Source organism: Babylonia areolata, chromosome 2, assembly GCF_041734735.1.
Source record: "Babylonia areolata isolate BAREFJ2019XMU chromosome 2, ASM4173473v1, whole genome shotgun sequence".
Classification (NCBI taxonomy): Eukaryota; Metazoa; Mollusca; class Gastropoda; order Neogastropoda; family Buccinidae; genus Babylonia; species Babylonia areolata.
In genome coordinates this window covers 13,881,515-13,902,036 of record NC_134877.1, presented here as the reverse complement: position 1 = coordinate 13,902,036, position 20,522 = coordinate 13,881,515, and the positions used below count along the sequence as shown (strand labels likewise).

At 44.7% G+C, this 20,522-nt stretch overlaps 1 protein-coding gene across 1 annotated transcript in view; it reads left to right on the top strand.

Annotated features, from left to right (window-relative positions):
• LOC143298108 (TBC1 domain family member 12-like) overlaps nt 1–20,261 on the top strand; it is a 28,607-nt gene extending 8,346 nt beyond the window's left edge. Inside the window, exons 2-12 of the mRNA XM_076610808.1 lie at nt 788–1,003; nt 1,870–1,952; nt 3,383–3,500; nt 4,452–4,558; nt 5,159–5,242; nt 5,788–5,882; nt 6,685–6,756; nt 10,800–10,928; nt 11,987–12,096; nt 12,952–13,055; nt 14,220–20,261. Coding sequence (XP_076466923.1) covers nt 788–1,003; nt 1,870–1,952; nt 3,383–3,500; nt 4,452–4,558; nt 5,159–5,242; nt 5,788–5,882; nt 6,685–6,756; nt 10,800–10,928; nt 11,987–12,096; nt 12,952–13,055; nt 14,220–14,416 — 1,315 coding nt within the window. The 3' untranslated portion in view covers nt 14,417–20,261. The remainder of the gene's footprint in view (nt 1–787; nt 1,004–1,869; nt 1,953–3,382; nt 3,501–4,451; nt 4,559–5,158; nt 5,243–5,787; nt 5,883–6,684; nt 6,757–10,799; nt 10,929–11,986; nt 12,097–12,951; nt 13,056–14,219) is intronic.
• Nucleotides 20,262–20,522: the final 261 nt, after the last annotated feature.

Genomic DNA, 20,522 nt, shown 5'->3' with positions numbered 1-20,522 from the left:
AGAGTTCTCAGTCATGTGTATTTTGATTGCTTTGGGTTTGCATTGTTTATTTTGTAGCCTTTGGTGCAAACTTTTTTTATTATTTTATTTTATCATTAAAAAACAAACACAACAGACAAATAATGAGCACCGTTAAGTGTGAGAAGGATAGATATCATCTACAGAGATGTTCATCTTTGAACAAGAAATGACATAAACTGATAAATCCATTACCTTGTATACACTTTGTTTCATAGGATTAACTTTTATAAGTACACTACACCTGTACAATATAGTTTGTATGGCTATGATTTTTCAGTAGACACCTTGCCTGTACAATATTAGTATGATTATGATTTTTGCAGAGGACGCCATACCTGTACAATATGTGAACATAATTGCTGCAGAGGACACCACACACCCATACAATGTATGACTGATCATTGCAGAGGACTCCACACTTGTACCTTAAGACTATTTTGTTGCAGCAGACACCATACATGTACAATTTGACTATTGCAGAGGACACCGCAGCTGTACAACATATGACTATGATTGTTGCTAAAGACACTACACATGCACATTATATTTGATAGTTGCAGAAGACACCACAACGTGTACAATATATGACCATGATTGTTGCAGAGGACACCACACATACACATGTACATTATATTTGATAGTTGCAAAAGACACCACAACGAGTACAATATATGTCCATGATTGTTACAGAGAGCACCACACCTTTACAATGACTATGATTGTTGCAGAGGACACCACACCTGTACAATTACTATGATTGTTGCAGAGGACTGTTTTCTCGAAAGTCCAAAGAGGACAGCGCCCCTGGCTGGAAGCTGTTTGGCCGAGTACCCCCCAAGGACAGCGGGCCGCGTGACTCATCCCAGATCTCCTCAGATTACTATGCCAAGCAACGAGCCAATCAGATCGCAGCAGCCCAGGCTAAGGGACAGAACTCTGAGGTCATGTCAACCACTGCCCTGATTTTGGAAAACAGGCCTGAGTAAGCATGTCTCCGGAGTGTGTGAAGGAAGCCACTTTTGTTGCTCAAACTGCAAAGTGTGGTTGTCATGTTTGTTGGCCTTTGGCTTTGACCTGTGCAGTGTGGTGTTGCTCTGCACACAGGGAAGTTGTTCAGGCCTTTTTGTGTTGTATGGAATTGAATCCATTCTTTGTTGGCCTTTGGCTTTGACCAGTGCAGTGTGGTGGTGTTACTGCACACAGGGAAGTTGTTCAGGCCTTTTTGTGTTGTATGGAATTGAATCCATTCAAGTCCTATGAAAAGAATGTGAATTGCCCTTTGATGCAGCATTAGGTTTCAAATGTCTGTCGTGTGTGGAGAGAAATTGTATTGTTCTGTCATGTGTACTGTGTGAAGGGAAAGTGTATTGTCCTGTCATGTCATGTGTGTAAATGGAAAGTGTGTGGTCCTTTTATATGTCGTGTGTGAATGGAAAGAGTGTTTTCCTGTTACAGGTAGCTCACAAAGGGGAAGTGTGTTGTCCTATCGTTTGAAGCACATGAAGGGAAAATATGTTATCCTGTCATGTGTACAGAGAGTGTTTATGAAGGGAAAGTATGTTATCCTGACATATGCAGTGTCTGAAGGGAAAGGGTGTCCTGTCATGTGTAGTGTGTAGTGGGAAGGGATGTCCTGTTGTGTGTAGGTGTAAAGAGGTGTGTTCTCCTACCACATGTAATGTGTTAAGGGAGAGTGTGTTGTCCTGTCATGTGTATGTGTCAAGGGAAGGTGTGTTCTGCCTCATGTAGTGTACAAACATACAGACTCTATAGTATAATTATATAGTATATTGTGTATTGTTACAGGTATGTATCAGTCTATCACTATCAGTGTTCGTCTGTTTTCAGGGGCCTGCCGTCCAAGTCCCCAGAAGAACTGGAGAAGCACAAGCAGGAGTATGATGCCATGGTGGAGGCTGCCAGAAAGAAAGGTCAGTACAACACTAGTCGTCATGGATACTATGTCAACAATACCAGGGAATAATTGGAAAGATGCTGTGATGCTTTCTGAAACACCTGTCAGATTTCAGTTTGTGTGATGTTTATTTGAAACAGGTATACATTTCAGGACAGCTTGTGTGATGTTTACTTGAAACAGGTATGAATTACAGGACATCCATTGTATGTTTCAGGAAATACTTGTACTGTTTGTGACTGCAGGTGATAAACAGTTACTCTCATGATTTTCTTAAATTTCCTAATTTCCTATTACATCCATGCATGCACACACACACGCACGCACGCTCTCTCTCTCTCTCTTTGGGGAACAGAGAAGTGTTCACTGCTGCATGACCCACAGGAAGGTGGAGGTGAGGGTAGGGGCATTGTGTAAAGAAGTGTTCAGCTTAACCCTTTTACCCACAGTTAATATTTTATTTGTGTGGGTTTTTTTGTGTTTTTTGTTGTTTTTTCTGCCCCATCATCTGCACCGTTTCAGTGGCATTACTCCCACGCCGCTCATTTAGATTCCCCCATACACGGCCACACCCGGGTTTGTCCGTCACAGTTCCAGCGTCGGCAGTCCGCAGGGAACCATCGATGTTAGGTCGCCAGGAGGCCACACACCAGAGGAGACCCTGCACTGCTGCTGAGTCACTTCGGTGGTGTTCAGTGGTGCCTGTTTTGATTTAACGAACTTAGGACACCACCTACTAAGCCCCCTACTAACGACAATAATGGCTTAGTCGCGGAGCCAGACTGAGTGAGCGTCCCTCCCAGAGTGAAGACCACCACCACGTCCCTCAAACGACATCCCTCCATGAATCTGCCGACACTGACAACATTGACAGGACTCACCCCAAGCATGGAAGTGGAGGGGTATCGAGACTGAGGTCACCATGAGAGCAGAGCATGAAAGGCCACAGACTTTGAGACTGTTTTGTCTATATTGATGATGATGGAGGAGGAGGGTGACGATGATGATGTTGCCATGGAGGTCCATTTTGGTTTGGGACTGCGTGACAAGGCTGTACTCTACACTTCCTGTCATAATGATATCCCGATGTTAACCAGGCCCAAGAGATACAGACACTTGCAGTGTTGGTCAAGTAATTAGAGCAACACACCCAAAGACGCATCCTTGAAGTGGATGACACTCGACTGTGTGGTCCCAGTCTCGCCATTTAAGCCCACAGCACACTCAACTCTGGGTAGGAGCCAGGGCTGAAGAACCCACCTCCACTGGGATTCGAACCCGCGTCCTCCCAGCCGTCGGTTTGCGACGCTAACCACTTATCCATGGCGGCTGGTATATTTTATTTGTGTTTATTTGACAGAGCTTTGCTTTGACCATGGTTTAAAGACGGACAAGGTACAAGTTGTACACAGTATAATGTTGTGATGACCCTGTTGTTGGTTCCAGAACAGCGAGATATGAAAATGAAGAAACGAAAGCTGCAACAGCAGCGACGCCAGGAAGACAGGATGGTGGCAGCAGCAGCCATGTGGAACAAAGACGTCCTGCCCAACTGGGAGACAATGTGAGTGTGGGACACAAAACAGTGTGGGTGTGTGACCTGAGGGACAGTGTGTGAGAATGTGAGTGAATTGGGAGAGAGTGTGTTTGTGTTTGTGTGTGTGTGTGTTCTTGTAGACAGTGTATGACAGAGTGTACAATGTGTAGTTGTGATGACATGGTGTGATGTGTGTTGCCACAGTGCGTGATGACGTGGTGTGACAGTGTTGACACTGTGTGTGACGAAGTCATGTGACGTTTGTTGACACAGTGTGTGATGATATGATGTGATGTGTGTTGACACTGTGATGACGCAATGTGTTATGAGACATGGTGTGAAATGTGTTGACACATTGTGTGATGATATGATGTAATATGTGTTGACACAATGTGTGATGACATGGTGTGGCATGTTGATGCAGTGTGTGATGACGTGGGGTGACGTATTGACACAATGTGTTATGACATGGTGTGACGTGTGTTGACGCAATGTATGATGATGGGGTTTGACGAGTATTGACGCAATGTGTAATGATGTTGTGTGACGTGTGATGGCATGGTGTGACGTGTGTTGACGCAGTGTGTGATGAAGTGGTGTGACGTGTATTGACACAGATGTGATGACATCATGTGACGTATGTTGATGTGATGACATCATGTGACATGTGTTGACACAGTGTGTGTTGACATATGACGTGTGTTGATGCAGTGTGTGATGAAACATGGTGTGAAATGCATTGACACATTGTGTGATGACGAGGTGTGATGTAATGACACAATGTATGACATGGTGTGACATGTTGACACAATGTGTGATGATGTGGTGTGATGTGTTAATGCAATGTGTGAAGACATGTGACATTTGTTGACACAATGTATGATGATGTCGTGTGAATATGTTGACACAATATGTGATGACATCGTGTGACGTGTGTTGACGTAATGTATGATGATGGGGTATGACATGTGTTGCCAGGAAGCAGACAAAGAAGGTACGGGAGCTGTGGTGGATGGGGTTACCCACCAACGTGCGCGGCAAGGTGTGGCAGATGGCGGTGGGCAACGACCTCAACATCACCAAAGGTACCCCCTCATCCAGTCCCCCCCACCCCCTCCTTACTTTCCCCTCCACCTGCCTGTCTGCTCAGTCCTTTGTTCATGCTCTGTGATATTTTATGTGTATGATATTTTATGTTCACAGTATATCCACCACTTTTATGTGCAAATTATTTTTTGGTCTCAGTATCCTGTGTGTCAGATGAGTTTATTTTAGTGTGTGTATGTGTGTGCACACAAGTGTGTGTTTGTGTGTGTGTGTGTGTGTGTTCAAATTCTTCTTATGAATACATCTTATTTACATCTAGGAGGAATTCCCATTCATTTCTAGCATGCACACAACAAACAGTACTTAATATTTTCAAATGTTGCTTAATACTAATAGACTTTTTTTTTTTTTATCCCTCTTAATGCATCCCTCAACCGATCACTTAGTATGACCACTTTAATTGATTGTGAGAGCAATGCCAAATGTGTTTCATTTTTTGTATTGGTTACATATAAGATGTAACATTTGTCATGAGCCACTCAGGGTTTCCTGAAATAACACTACTTGCTGGCCTGTGCAGTGCTTGTATACATGTGGAAGTGTCGTGGTGTTTTGAGACGATGTGTTGGTGTGTGCAGACCTGTATGAGATCTGTCGGAGTCGTGCTGAAGACCGCATCAGGTTGATACAGGAGTGCAGAGATGCCCCGGGCTCTCCAGAAAGTAAGTTTTGTGACCTGTCTGCTCTCTCCTGTTTTTGTGTTGGTCACAGCAACACTTGTGCCTACAATCATTGCTTTCATGGCTTATGGGTTGGGGGTGTTAGTGACTGGTAATGCTGTACTGATTGATGACAATACATCAGTTCTGTGTAGCATGGTGTACTGAATGATGGTAATACATTTCTATAATTGTATACCATGATGTACTGATGATGATAGAAGGTCAGTTCCATACCAGTGTGTACTAGATGATGGTGATGATCGCATCAGTTCTATACCATGATGTACTGAATGATGATAATACATCAGTTATTTGCCAAGATGTACTGACAGATGGAAGTACATCAGTTCCATACCAAGATGTACTGAATGATGATAATACATCGGTTCTATACCCTGATGCACTGATTGGTAATAATTCATCAGTTCTTTTCCATGGTGCACTGATTAAATGATAACACATGAATTTTCCACCAAAAAATAGTGAACCATGAGTATTGTGCTATGACTGTACTGACAAAAATATGCTGTTGTTTGCTGTCTCAGCTACCACAGAACCTCCGTCCAGCAAGGAAGCCAGTGTGAAGGTCATCAAACTGGATGTGTCCAGAACATTCCCACAGCTCTGTATATTCCAAAAAGTGAGTTATTCTGTTTCTCATACCTCAGTTTATTTCAGGAAGTAGGTTCAGTTTCTCATACATTTGTATTTTCCAGAAAGTAAGTTGTTCAGCATGTCCTACCTCTGTGTATTCCAAAAAGCGAGTTTTCCTGCTTTTCCAAGGTTCTGTATTCTCTAGAAAGTAAGCTACTTATTCAGTTTCCCACAGCTCTGTGTATTCCAGAAATCGAATTATTCAGTTTCCCACAGCTTCACATATACCAGAAAGTGAGTTATTCAGTTTCCCACAGCTTCACATATACCAGAAAGTGAGTTATTCAGTTTCCCACAGCTCTGCATATCCCAGAAAGTGAATTAATCAGTTTCCCACAGCTTCGTTATGTTCCAGAAAGTGAATTATTCAGTTTTCCAGTGAATATTCCAGTAAGTAAGCTATATTGTTTCCCTTAGCTATGTATACTCCAAAAAGTGCGTTATTCAGTGCATGTAGCTATGTACATCCCAGAAGGTAAATTAACAGTGAACAGTTGGATGTGACAAAGGCATTCTTCTGCAGTGACACAAGTGTGTCTGGAGATTCTAGAAATCTGGTTTTCAAAAGTCTGTGTCAGATCTTTGTTGAATTAACAAGTTTTGTGTTTTAAAAAAAGTGATGAATTTGAGATATGGACATAATTCCCTCAATTGTATGTATTGCAAACATTGATGGAGTAATACATTGGATGTAAGTAGACCGTTTCCTCAGCTGTCGGTATGTATTGCACGTGGTCAGTGTGTGTAGTGTAGATGTGTGGCTGACTTGTGGTGGTGGTGTGTTACAGGGTGGTCCCTACCATGACCTCATGCACAACCTGCTGGGGGCATATGCCTGCTATAGACCTGATGTGGGCTATGTGAGTACCTACACCCCTCATCCTTCTACTATCTGCCTGCCCCCTTGCTCCCCCTCATTCTTTGACCCAGATGGTGTGTGGGAGACAGGGGTGATTTGTCCCTGATGGTGTGTGGGAGACAGGGGTGATTTGTCCCTGATGGTGTGTGGGAGACGGATGATTTGTCACTGATGGTGTGTGGGAGACAGGGATGGTTTGTCACTGATGGTGTGTGGGAGACAGGGGTGATTTGTCACTGATGGTGTGTGGGAGACAAGAGATGATTTGTCCCTGATGGTGTGTGGGAGACAGGGATGGTTTGTCACTGATGGTGTGTGGGAGACAGGGGTGATTTGTCACTGATGGTGTGTGGGAGACAGGGGTGATTTGTCCCTGATGGTGTGTGGGAGACAGGGATGGTTTGTCACTGATGGTGTGTGGGAGACAGGGATGGTTTGTCCCTGATGGTGTGTGGGAGACAGGGATGATTTGTCCCTGATGGTGTGTGGGAGACAGGGATGGTTTGTCACTGATGGTGTGTGGGAGACAGGGATGGTTTGTCCCTGATGGTGTGTGGGAGACAGAGATGGTTTGTCACTGATGGTGTGTGGGAGACAGGGGTGATTTGTCCCTGATGGTGTGTGGGAGACAGGGGTGATTTTTTCCCTGATGGTGTGTGGGAGACAGAGATGGTTTGTCACTGATGGTGTGTGGGAGACAGGGCTGCTTTGTCCCTGATGGTGTGTGGGAGACAGGGATGGTTTGTCACTGATGGTGTGTGGGAGACAGGGATGGTTTGTCACTGATGGTGTGTGGGAGACAGGGATGGTTTGTCACTGATGGTGTGTGGGAGACAGGGGTGATTTTTTCCCTGATGGTGTGTGGGAGACAGAGATGGTTTGTCACTGATGGTGTGTGGGAGACAGGGCTGCTTTGTCCCTGATGGTGTGTGGGAGACAGGGCTGCTTTGTCCCTGATGGTGTGTGGGAGACAGGGATGATTTGTCACTGATGGTGTGTGGAAGACAGGGATGGTTTGTCACTGATGGTGTGTGGGAGACAGGGATGGTTTGTCACTGATGGTGTGTGGGAGACAGGGATGATTTGTCACTGATGGTGTGTGGGAGACAGGGATGATTTGTCCCTGATGGTGTGTGGGAGACAGGGATGGTTTGTCCCTGATGGTGTGTGGGAGACAGGGATGATTTGTCCCTGATGGTGTGTGGGAGACAGGGGTGATTTGTCACTGATGGTGTGTGGGAGACAGAGATGGTTTGTCACTGATGGTGTGTGGGAGACAGGGGTGATTTGTCCCTGATGGTGTGTGGGAGACAGGGATGGTTTATCACTGATGGTGTGTGGGATACAGGGGTGATTTGTCACTGATGGTGTGTGGGAGACAGGGATGGTTTGTCCCTGATGGTGTGTGGGAGACAGGGATGGTTTGTCACTGATGGTGTGTGGGAGACAGGGATGGTTTGTCACTGATGGTGTGTGGGAGACAGGGATGGTTTGTCACTGATGGTGTGTGGGAGACAGGGATGATTTTTTCCCTGATGGTATGTGGGAGACAGAGATGGTTTGTCACTGATGGTGTGTGGGAGACAGGGCTGCTTTGTCCCTGATGGTGTGTGGGAGACAGGGATGATTTTTCCCTGATGGTGTGTGGGAGACAGGGATGATTTGTCCCTGATGGTGTGTGGGAGACAGGGATGGTTTGTCACTGATGGTGTGTGGGAGACAGGGATGGTTTGTCACTGATGGTGTGTGGGAGACAGGGATGATTTGTCCCTGATGGTGTGTGGGAGACAGGGATGATTTGTCACTGATGGTGTGTGGAAGACCGGGCTGCTTTGTCCCTGATTGTGTGTGGGAGACAGGGATGGTTTGTCACTGATGGTGTGTGGGAGACAGAGATGATTTGTCCCTGATGGTGTGTGGGAGACAGGGATGGTTTGTCACTGATGGTGTGTGGGAGACAGAGATGATTTGTCCTTGATGGTGTGTGGGAGACAGGGATGATTTGTCCCTGATGGTGTGTGGGAGACAGGGATGGTTTGTCCCTGATGGTGTGTGGGAGACAGGGATGATTTGTCCCTGATGGTGTGTGGGAGACAGGGGTGATTTGTCACTGATGGTGTGTGGGAGACAGGGGTGATTTGTCACTGATGGTGTGTGGGAGACAGGGATGATTTGTGGGAGACAGGGATGATTTGTCACTGATGGTGTGCGGGAGACAGGAATGATTTGTCACTGATGGTGTGTGGGAGACAGGGATGATTTGTCACTGATGGTGTGTGGGAGACAGGGATGGTTTGTCACTGATGGTGTGTCGGAGACAAGGATGGTTTGTCACTGATGGTGTGTGGGAGACAGGGATGATTTGTCCCTGATGGTGTGTGGGAGACAGGGGTGATTTGTCACTGATGGTGTGTGGGAGACAGGGATGGTTTGTGGGAGACAGGGGTGGTTTGTCACTGATGGTGTGTCGGAGACAAGGATGGTATATCCCTGATAGTGTGAGACAGGGGTGATTTGTCCTTGATTGTGTGTGGGAGACAGGGATGGTTTGCCCCAGATGGTGTGTGGAATAGAATAGAATAGATTTTATTGTTATGAAACCTTAAGGTTTATAAGACACAAGTGCAATGGTAAATGAATGAATGAATGAAAAACACACAATTAATCAGTCAGTTAATGCAGTAAATTGCAGCAGCAGTCATAAACAAATTTTCCTAATCTTGTTTGTATATATTCATCATCTGTTAGCATCACCTGACTGGGAATATTTCCTGTGTTATTCGATTTTTGAATTTCTTTTAAAAATTGTTGCCTTAAGGTTTTATATTTAATACAATGATCAAAAAGATGAATTTCGTCTTCCAGGATGTTAAACTTGTTGCACAATCTATCTTCTTGTGGAATATTTAAATATCTACCTTTCCCAATCTTTAGGTCATGCTCGCTTATTCTGAGTTTCGTTAAAGCTTGTCTGTGTTTTGTATCTGATATATTTAAAAGATAGGTTTCAGTTTTGTACTCTGCTACCATCGTATTGTAAAATTTTAGATTTAATGTTTTTTCTCTTTTATATTTCCAGTATTTGATATATTCATTTTCTAATTTTTTATATACGACTTATTTCAGTCTATGTACACTGAATGTGAATTGGTTTTTCGAAATGTGATCAAGGCCTATAATTTCGAGTATCTTTCTAACAAATATCAACCATGGGGAAGTTGTATTTTCTTGTTGGTACTTATATATTTTGTTGAGGGAAGTTTCTGGTAATTGAATTATGTGAATCCAGTATGTAATAATTTGGCATATTATCCTTAAACTTATTGGGAATCTGCCCAGTTCACCTAACACAGGAAGTGGATGTGATATTGGTGATGGTGTGTTGGTGTAATGTTGATGATGGTGTGGGGGTGAGTTGTTGATGGTGTGTGGGTGTGACGTAATAATTTGGCATATTATCTTTAAACTTATTGGGAATCTGCCCAGTTCACCTAACACAGGAAGTGGATGTGATGTTGGTGATGGTGTGTTGGTGTGATGTTGATGATGGTGTGGGGTTGAGTTGTTGATGGTGTGTGGGTGTGACATTGGTGATGGTGTGTGGGTGTGATGTTGGTGATGGTGTGTGGGTGTTGTGTGTTGGAAATGATGTGTTGGTGTGGTGTTATATTGGTGATGGTGTGTGGGTGTGATGTTGGTAATGGTGTGTGGGTGTGGTGTTGGTAATGGTGTGTGGGTGTGATGTTGGTAATGGTGTGTGGGTGTGATGTTGGTGATGGTGTGTGGGTGTTGTGTGAAGGAGATGGAGTTTGGGTGTGGTATTGGTAATGGTGGGTGTTTTAGTAATGGTGTGTGCCATTGGTAATGGTGTGTGGGTGGGTGACATTGGTAATGGTGTGTGAGTATGTTTTGGTAATGATGTGTGGGTGGGTGTTGGTGATGGTGTGTCACATTGGTGTGTGAGTGTGTGTCGGTAATGATATGTGTCATTGGTAATGGTGAGTGTGCTGGTAAAGGCGTGTGATAATGGTGTGGTGTGTGCAGGTGCAAGGCATGTCGTTCATTGCGGCCATCCTGTTGCTGAACATGGATGTGGCCGACGCCTTCGTCTGCTTCGCCAACCTGCTGAACCGGCCCTGCCAGGTCACCTTCTTCCGCATGGACCAGGACATGGTCAGTGCCCCCAACCGCACCCCCTGCCTTAACGTCCACACCCTTCCACTCATTCATTCAGGCCTGCACATCCTCTGACAATGGTGTTAGAGCAGTTGTTATTTATTCAATTTACATCTTGAATTAAAATTTTGACTGACCAGCAGAAAAAGCAAAAAAATTACACCTTGAAATATTTTACTTTTAATTACACATACTTAACCGTGACCCAACTAGTGCAGACTCCGGCAGGGGTCTGACATTCCTACCTGTGCAAACTACTATCCGCCAATGCGGAGAAAATGAAACTAAGGCCGATAACCTCCCGGAAGTAGGTAACCTCCCCTGAAATATTTGACTTTCATTTCAGCTAGCAGAAAGTAAGGCCAAGCAATGATCATTTTCACTGACTGTAATGGTTAATTATAGATAATGTATTTATGTAGTGCTGAATCTTCTGTGGAGACAATTCAAAAGACTTTCACATGCATGCATAACTCTGAACCAAAGGAATGATGATGATGATATGAATACTTATATGGCACCTATCCTCAGTCAGAGACAAAGCTCTAAGCACTTTACAAACATGGAGTCATTTGTACAACAGGCCGCCTAAATGGGTAGAGCCAACTGACAGTTGCCATTGGGTGCTCATCAATGATTTCCTGTATTATTCAAATAGGTTTCAGTCATGCATACACGTGCACTCATGCACACCCGCGCACACACACACACACACACACACACACACACGTTTACACAGACATATAACACTTGACAGTATTAGAGACATTACTTATGAATATGTGCAGATGAAAGGCTAGAGAAAACTATGGATTGAAAGAGTGAGGGGAGGGAATGGCTATTTTGAAAAGAGGTAGGATTAAAGGCCAGACTTAAAGGAGCTGAGTGTGCAGAAAGCACCTGCAGAAAGTAAGACCAAACCAGCCAGCACATCTGCTAACTGGCAGTGGGCAAGGCCAACTGTGATACAAATGAGTAAGATGGTATCACTGGGTTGCAGAACTTGTATCCACAGTGGTGGTTATGGACTAAACTACTGACACTTTCTCTCCCAGATGGGGGCCTACTACATGACGTTTGAGGAGTTTTTCCGAGAGAATTTACCGGAGCTGTACAAGCACTTTGTGACCCTTAATGTGACCCCTAACCTCTACCTTATGGAGTGGTGAGTGTCATGATGCCATGGTGATGGTTCTGTGTCTGTGTGCCTTGTTTGTTTCATTGTGTGTGTGTGTTTGCTTATGTGCGTAGATATATTATAGTGTGTGTATATACATCATTGTGTGTGTACCATTTTGTGTGTGTGTGTATGTGTTTATGTGTGTGTCATTGTGTGTGTGCATGTTATTGTGTTTTGTTTCTGTTTATCATTTGTGTGTGTGTGTACATTGTGTATTCCTGTGTGTATCTATATATCATTGTGTGTCTGGATATTGTGTGTGTGTGTGTGCATGTGTGCGTGTGTGTGTGCATGCCATTGCCCATCTGTGTACGTCTGTATATCTATATAAGTGTGTGTCTGGATATCATGCATTGTGTTTTTCATTGTGTATTACTTGTATGTATATCATTATTTGTGTTACAGCATGTCAGTTGGGTTTTTTTCAGTTTTGATTATGATTTATTTATAAATCATTTGATATCAAAAGGGCAGATTACAAGTGGCTCAGCTGGTAGCTTTTGTGTGTGTGTGTGTGTGTGTGTGTGTGTGTGTGGTGATATGCACCTGTCTGTTACTGTGGAGAGGGGGAAAGAGTGGAACACAAAACTGAACACCATAGTGAATATGCAACAGTTGATACTTGCAAACACACACACTCAACTCTGCACACACACGCATACACACACCTTTGGCAAACTTGGCGTGTGCTGCAGTAAGGCAGGGTGGTGTCTGGTGGAAAGCACTGTCAAGTGTGCTTGGTGTGAGATGTGTGTGTGTGTGTTCATGTTATGCATGGTGTACAGTAAATCTGGTTCACATCTGTGCATTGTTTATTGTGTGTGTGTGTGTGTGTGTCAGGATTTTCCTGCTGTTCAGCAAGTCTCTGCCGTTGGATGTGGCGTGCCGTGTGTGGGACGTGTACTGCAGGGATGGGGAGGAGTTCCTCTTCCAGACAGCCCTGGGTACGTTGAGCAGCCACCATGGGCTGGTGCCTGAGCTTGGTTCACACCTGTCTGTCAGCACACACCTTCACTGTCACCCAGTCCTCACACATCAGGCTCCACGCCCACATTCTCCACACATTCCTCCACGTCCACATTCTTCACACATTTTCCCCCACATGCATTCCTCGCACAGCAAGTGCCATTGTCACCATGTACAGTCATCAGATTACACATCCTGTTCAGTGGTACCTGTCACATCTAACCCCCTGTGCCCCACACAGAATCCTCAAGCTGTGTGTCATGGCAGTCACAGCATTTCCTGTATAGCAATACCTGTCATATATTACCCTTACCACCATGTTCAGTCATGACACATTCTGTACAACATTCAGTACATCAGTGCCTGTCATATATAATCATTATCACCATATACAGTCTTGACACATTTTGTACTGCAATACCTGTCATGTATTACCATTATCACCATGTACAGTCTTGACACATTTTGTACTGCAATACCTGTCATGTATTACCATTATCACCATGTACAGTCTTGGCACATCCTGTACAACAGTACCTGTCATGTATTACCATTATTACCATGTATAGTCATGACACGTTCTGTACGGTATTACCTGTCACATATAATGCTTTTAATCATGGACAGTCATTGACACATCTTGCACAGCAATACCTGTCATGTATTACTTTTGTTGCCATGTACAATCAAGACACATATACATCATGTACAGCAGTATCTGTCATATAATGCTGTTAACTGTGTACAGTCATGACACATCTTGTTCAGAAGTGCCTGTCATGTATTACTTGTTGTCATGTACAGTCAAGACATTTACATCCTGTACAGCAGTACCTGTCATGTATAACCTTAAACACCATGTACAGGCATGACACATCTTGTTCAGCAGTGGTGTCACATGCAAAAATCATCCGCATGTACAATAAAGACACATCCTGTACAGCAGTACCTGTCATGTATAACCTTAAACACCATGTACAGGCATGACACATCTTGTTCAGCAGTGGTGTCACATGCAAAAATCATCCGCATGTACAATCAAGACCCATCCTGTACATCAGTACCTGTCATGTACAGCCCTTATCATCATGCACAGTCATGACACATCTTGAACAGTAGTATGTGTCTCGTGTGTCCCCCAGGAATCCTGAAGCTGTTCGAGGCACCCCTGCTCAAGATGGACTTCATCAGTGTGGCCCAGTTTCTGACCAAGCTGCCTGATGACCTGTGTTCGGACGCCCTGTTCCGATCCATCGACACTGTGCGCATGTCCATCGACAAGCGTCGATTCCCCGCTGTGTTGGCCACTAAGAAAGACTTCAAGGCAGACAACTCCTAGCACTGGCCCTGTATGGCATGTTGGCAGCTTTCTCCCCCCTGTTCGTCTGTGGTGGTGTGGGGTCAGGGGGCCTTTTGGGGGCAGCACTGGCGCCACTCGCGGTACAGCGTCATCTTTAGCACTGCAGTGTGACCTGTGTGGGGCAGTGAGTGACCAGGGGAAAGTACAGAGCTGTGATGAAGTGGTCTGCACAGAGAGGTGTCACGTCTGTTGATAGAGGCAGTGTGTGTAAGAGTGTGTGCGTGTGTGTGTGTATGGCAGCTCATCATGTGAAAAGTGATCATCTTGCTGTCACTGACTGGTGTGTAGACATGGTGATGTACGTTTCTGATGGGTGAACAGAAAGTGGGGATTCTGCAGACAGGATCATGGACATGTGTGATTGGATAGTGTGTTTGCGACTGAATCATCAGTGCGTGTGTGTAGTGTGCGATTGGTGAGTAGTGGAGGTGTGTGTGTACCAGTATGGAGTTGATATCATTGGTCAAGAAGTGGTAACGTTTAAAGTGACATTTGGTAGCAGTTGTTAGTTGCGTGTGGGCGTGTGTGTGTTGATGTGAGTATTGATGTGTGTGTTGATTTCGTGTGAGAGTAAGGTCGCACCACCTGTGTCTATAGCTGTGCGTACACATGTCTGCCTCCCAGTCTTTTTGCTCAAGGACTCTTCCAGATCTGCTGACGCCTCACCTGTCTGTCAGTGTCACTAAGGATGCCAAGATTTACGGCACACCTGTTGCCAGTGTACTAGCCACTTGAGATTGTTAATACGCTTTGAAATGATTGACTTTCCACACTGATCTATGGAGACTGTTTCCATGGTGAGGTGGTGACTGTTTCCATAGTATTGGTAAGGTGGTGACTGTTTCCATGGTAATGTAGTTACTTTCCATTATGATTGTGGTGACTGTTTTTATGGTGATCATGGTCATTGTTTCTGTGGTGGTTGTGGTGACTGTTTCCACGTTGATGTGGTTACTGTTTCACAGTGATGTGGTGACTGGTCATTGCCAAGCTGATCCGTGTGTCCTTGAACAGTCATCAGCACATCAGCAATGTGGTCAGTCACCACTAACTGTGATGATGATGCCACAGGTCTGGGTGGGTGTGGGAAGGATTGCTTTATCATGGTGTGTGGCATGGAAAATGTGTGAGTGTGTGTGTGTGTGTTTTGAATCAACGTGGTTGATCATTGACATTTTGCCATGTTTGCCATCATAGATGAAATGGAAGAGGTGTGTGTGTGTGTGTGTGTGTGTGTGTGTGCTACTTTATGCTGATGATCACTGATATTGTGCAGAGTATCAAAGTCAACTACAGAGATCAGGTAGTACAGAACAGATATTCAGAGAAAACTGTTGTACAGAATAACAAGTTGTACATTGATTATGATTATAATGAAATGCAGAGTGAATTGCCAGTAGTTTAGAATATAGTTCAACCATTAATTGTTATTCATTTTCAAGCTTGTGCAATTTAGTTTTCTGAGTGTGTTTGTCCATGTCTTTGTATGTGTGTGCTGTGAATGCATGAAGTGGTGTTCATGTGTGTGGCAGCTGCTGCTGTGAACAGGTAGCATGTACTAGTGAACACTTGAAAGAGGGTGAGGGCAGGGGCATGGAGGGTGTGAGATGAAGAAAAATGAGGAATGAATGGGACCTTCAGGTTGTGTCACTATGCCTTGGGTTTTGGTTGGATGTGCAGTATGTTGTGTAGCATGGACGTGTGATCATCGTGGCCATCATGTATGGTGGATGGCATAGAAAATGCAGTTGTTGAGGAAGGTGAAAGTGGTGAGGTGTGTCAGGAACAGGGGCCTGCGTGGAAAGTTGAGCACAGTGTGAAGCTCTTCAACAGAAAGATGAAAATGATGTTCTCACGGTTGTGTTGCTGTATTGTCTGTCCTGTTTCTTGTGGGTGGTTTGTACACTGCTTGGTGTGCTAGAGAACAAACGAGGACTGCAAGTTGTGATGGGGAGAGGCGGCCAGTGTGACTGTGGACCGCTGAGCCACAGGCTGTGGTGATGCCTTCGCCTGTCCTCTGTATCCCCCCACCGTCCACACACTGATCACGCTGTCCCCTGACCTCTGTGTCTATCACCAGGTGTGGGGAGGGAGCCTGACAGCTTGCTCATTCCTTAGAACCTGCAGTTGACAGTGTGGACTCTGCCTAGAGCTATACATCCCTCCCCCCCACCACCTCCCCAAACATTGGAATCAACAGAACATATCACCATTTCTTTGGCTTTTGTTTTTTTCTTCTTCATCAGCCCATGTCGGAGCTGTTGTTCTTGGTGATGATGATGAAAATATGTAGTACTGAGGGTGGTTGTTAAAGTGGAAGTCTTATCTGTGATGTGACTACACAGGTGATGACACTGACATCTCCAGGACACACATCACACTGACATCCCCAGGACACCACACTGACACCTCCAGGACACCACACTGACATCTCCAGGACACCACACTGACATATCCAGGACACCACACTGACACCAAATAGGCATCACCAGGACATTACACTGACATTTCCAGGACGCCACACTGTCATCTCCAGGACACCACACTGACACCAAACAGGCATCTCCAGGACATTACACTGACATCTCCAGGACACCACACTGACATCTCCAGGACACCACACTGACATCTCCAGGACACCACACTGACATCCCAAGGACATCACACTGTCATCTCCGGTACATTACACAGACATCTCCAGGACACAGCACTGATTTTCCCAGGACACCACACTGATACTACACTGACACCAAACAGGCATCTCCAGGACATCAAACAGGCATCTTCAGGACACCACACTGGCATCTCCAGGACAACAGAGCATTTGCCCCCTCTCCTCCATCACCCCTCTGTCTGCTTTTCTCATCAGCAACTTGATCACACGTGACATCTCTTTACTGTTCCCTTTTCTCTGTGTCTTTTGTTTGTCCTTGAACTAAATCTGTATATGACTCAGTTTTATAAAGCATTCAAAAGCTAAAGCCGTACGGTAAGTTTGTTGTATAAAGCATTGTCAGTTTGTTTAAAACATCAGGTCACAAATTGTGAAGTGTGCACTTTTGACATCATTCATATTTATAGCCATTCACAATGCAAAGATATTACTGACATTTTCTGGTGATTATCTGCTTGTAAATATTGCCAGTGTCCATGAATTGTAACTGATGGATATTTTTGTACATGATGTTATTATGAATGCTATTTTTCAATGAAAATGTGTATTCTGTAGACAGAGTAACTGTATAATCTATTTTTGTCAGTAATGAAATCATGCATGTTATTTTCACTCAGAACTGGTGTGCAGAGGTGTGCTGTGGTGACTGATCCCTCCTGCCCTTCTCCCTGGGTTTTGTAGGGATGGCAGTTTGTGTTTGGATGATGGCACGGTCACTGTGTATATCACCTGTGTAATGGCATCACTAACGAGCTCACCTGTGTCATGTCATCAGATCTTTATTTAGCAAGCCATGGTATAGCAGTTCGGTCATGATGTACCATGATGAAGCAGCCAAGTCATGATTATGATGTTATGGAGTAACCAAGTTGATGTGGAAGTATGGTTTATGGAGCTGATGTCCAAGCCATTATTTAGCAGTCAAGTCACAGTGTGGTTTATGGAGTGGATGCCCAGTCCACGATGTAGCAATCAAGTCATGATATGGATTTACCACGATATAGCAATCAAGTCATGATATGGATATACTGTGATGTAGCAACCAACTCATGTTGTGGATACATTGTTGATGGAGTTTTTTATCATCGTATAGCAGTGGTGACAAACCTTTCTGGTTGTGCGAATACCATTCACATGGACTGACCAACAAGCCAAACGTTCAGTGGTAATTCCATCAACATGGACTAACCGACAACCAGACTTGTAAAGATTTGACCAACTTTGGTATATTGTTTTAATTTCTCACATGATAAAGACAGAAAATGGCATGATTTTGACTAAGACAACAGCAGAAAATCTGCAGGACCATATGTATTTATTTCCCAAGAGAAGCAAACAGCATGAAAGACATGGTGTGTGCCCCGTGTCTCAACCATCCATTGTACCCTGCACAGTGTGTGTCAGCTGGGAACTCAGGACACTGCAGACAGGTGGCCAACACTGACCTCTGTTTCTGACCTGGTCAGTCCTGACGAGGAGTTGTGGCCTGTTTCTACATGTACTTGGAGGCTTGAAATGGGAATGGTTTGAGGGCAGGGGTCCTGCCAGTAGGAGTGGCATGTCAATCAGGTGTCTGCACTCAGCCTGGTATCAGTATGGGCTCTTGGGGGGACCTCTGGGGGCCCAGGTTGACTAAGGAGAGCTGCACTGACCCAGGTTGGAAACAGCAAGCAAAAGGCTTGAATTTATGCAGTAGTGGGATTGCACCTTTGAATAGGCGTCTGTTGGCAGCCCATCCAACAGATCTCTTTCCTCAAGACATTGGGTTTGTGCGAAGGTCAGGCATTTGCTGCCTTTCTCTCTCTTCTGTTTTTTGTTTCTGATTATATACATATATTTTTTAACAGCAGATGTGTGGTGAATATTGAACAGTCAGCTTGTTCTGACACCACCTTGAAACTGAAACTGTCAGTGAGGTGGTGTGGTGTGTGTGCAGGATGGCATGAGGACAGGACAGATGAAATGGTGTTTACAGCCATACAGCTTGCTGTGTATGTCATTAAGGGGAGGTTAGCGGTAACTGGTTTGACCAGTTGCTCACAGCTAACAGCTGAAAGAAGACCTTTGCTGACTTCTTTGGGTAATGCATTTTCACCTCTTTGTTCCTTTATAGTGCATCAGGACTTTATCACTGATCTGTGTCCAGGTACACCACATGCATGCTGATGGCATATGGAGGTGTGTGTGTGTGTGTGTGTGATGACACAGCTGTTCATACCACTGCTTGGTGTCAGACTGAGGCATTGAGGAAAGAGACTTCGCTGAACAAGCGTTGTGCTGCAGACCATCGATATTATTGTGCATGCTCACTGTTGCTGACATGTGTACCACAGCTGATGACACCACTGACTGTTGTGTGTGAGAGGGGAAGGGGGTTGGGGTTGATGCTGTTAGTCTTTGACAGGAACTCACGACAGGCATTGACCTGGGGGAGAATCAAAGCGGAGGGTACCTTGAGAGCATACATGAGAAGCCATAAAGTTTCGGACACTTTTTCTATACAGATCCTGCTGCTGTTGCTGTGGAAGTCCCTTTAGGTTTGGAACTCTTTCCAGGATATATCCTGGCATCAGCCAGGCCCCAGAAACCCAGGTATCTGCAGTGTTGGTCTATTAAATTGGCAATGCTCTAAATACATCTCTGTATAATGGATGGCACTTGACTGAGTGGTCCCAGTTTTCCCATTTGAGCCAAAAGCACGCTCCGCTCAGGGTACAAGCTGCCCATGGGATGAAAGATCTGACAGTGATATTTGCCTCTGATGAGGTTTGAAACCGTATCCTCTCAGTTTTCAGTCTGTGATGGTAACCGTTTTGCCACAGCAGCTGATATAATGAATGTATTGTTGGCGCTTTTTGAAATTTTTGTGTGCTTCTGACTGGTGCTTGCCATTGTATATGTGTGTGAATGGTGTTCGACATTTTGTCTGACATTGCATGCATGTGTGGGTGGTGTTAGAGATTAAGTTTCTGAGCAGATTGTGTTTGCCTGGGGCTGCAGTGAGGAGGGGGAGGGGGATATTGTGCAGCAGGGGAAATAAACAGTTTATTTGGAATCCATTATCATGTCAGGTGATATTTTTGTACCTTTGTGTTTCTTCACACAATTGTTAGCACAGAAGACATAACATTAAAGACTTGTTCAATCACAGCTGGGTTCTTGTTTTGGAAGTGTGCCTTCACTGGTATCAGGAGTGTATGTCTGTGTGGTATGTTTGTAAGTCCAAGCATGCATGCTCATATGGTAGAGGGTTGGATTTCCAGGTGTCCTCAGTCCACTTATGTTTGATGCATACTTTCCAGCATGGCAATACCTCAACACAGGATCCTCTCTCCTGCTGCTTCTGTATGATGACTCAAAAAAAAAAGAAAAAGAAAAGAGGCTAGGAGAGTAAAGGATTAATAGACAATA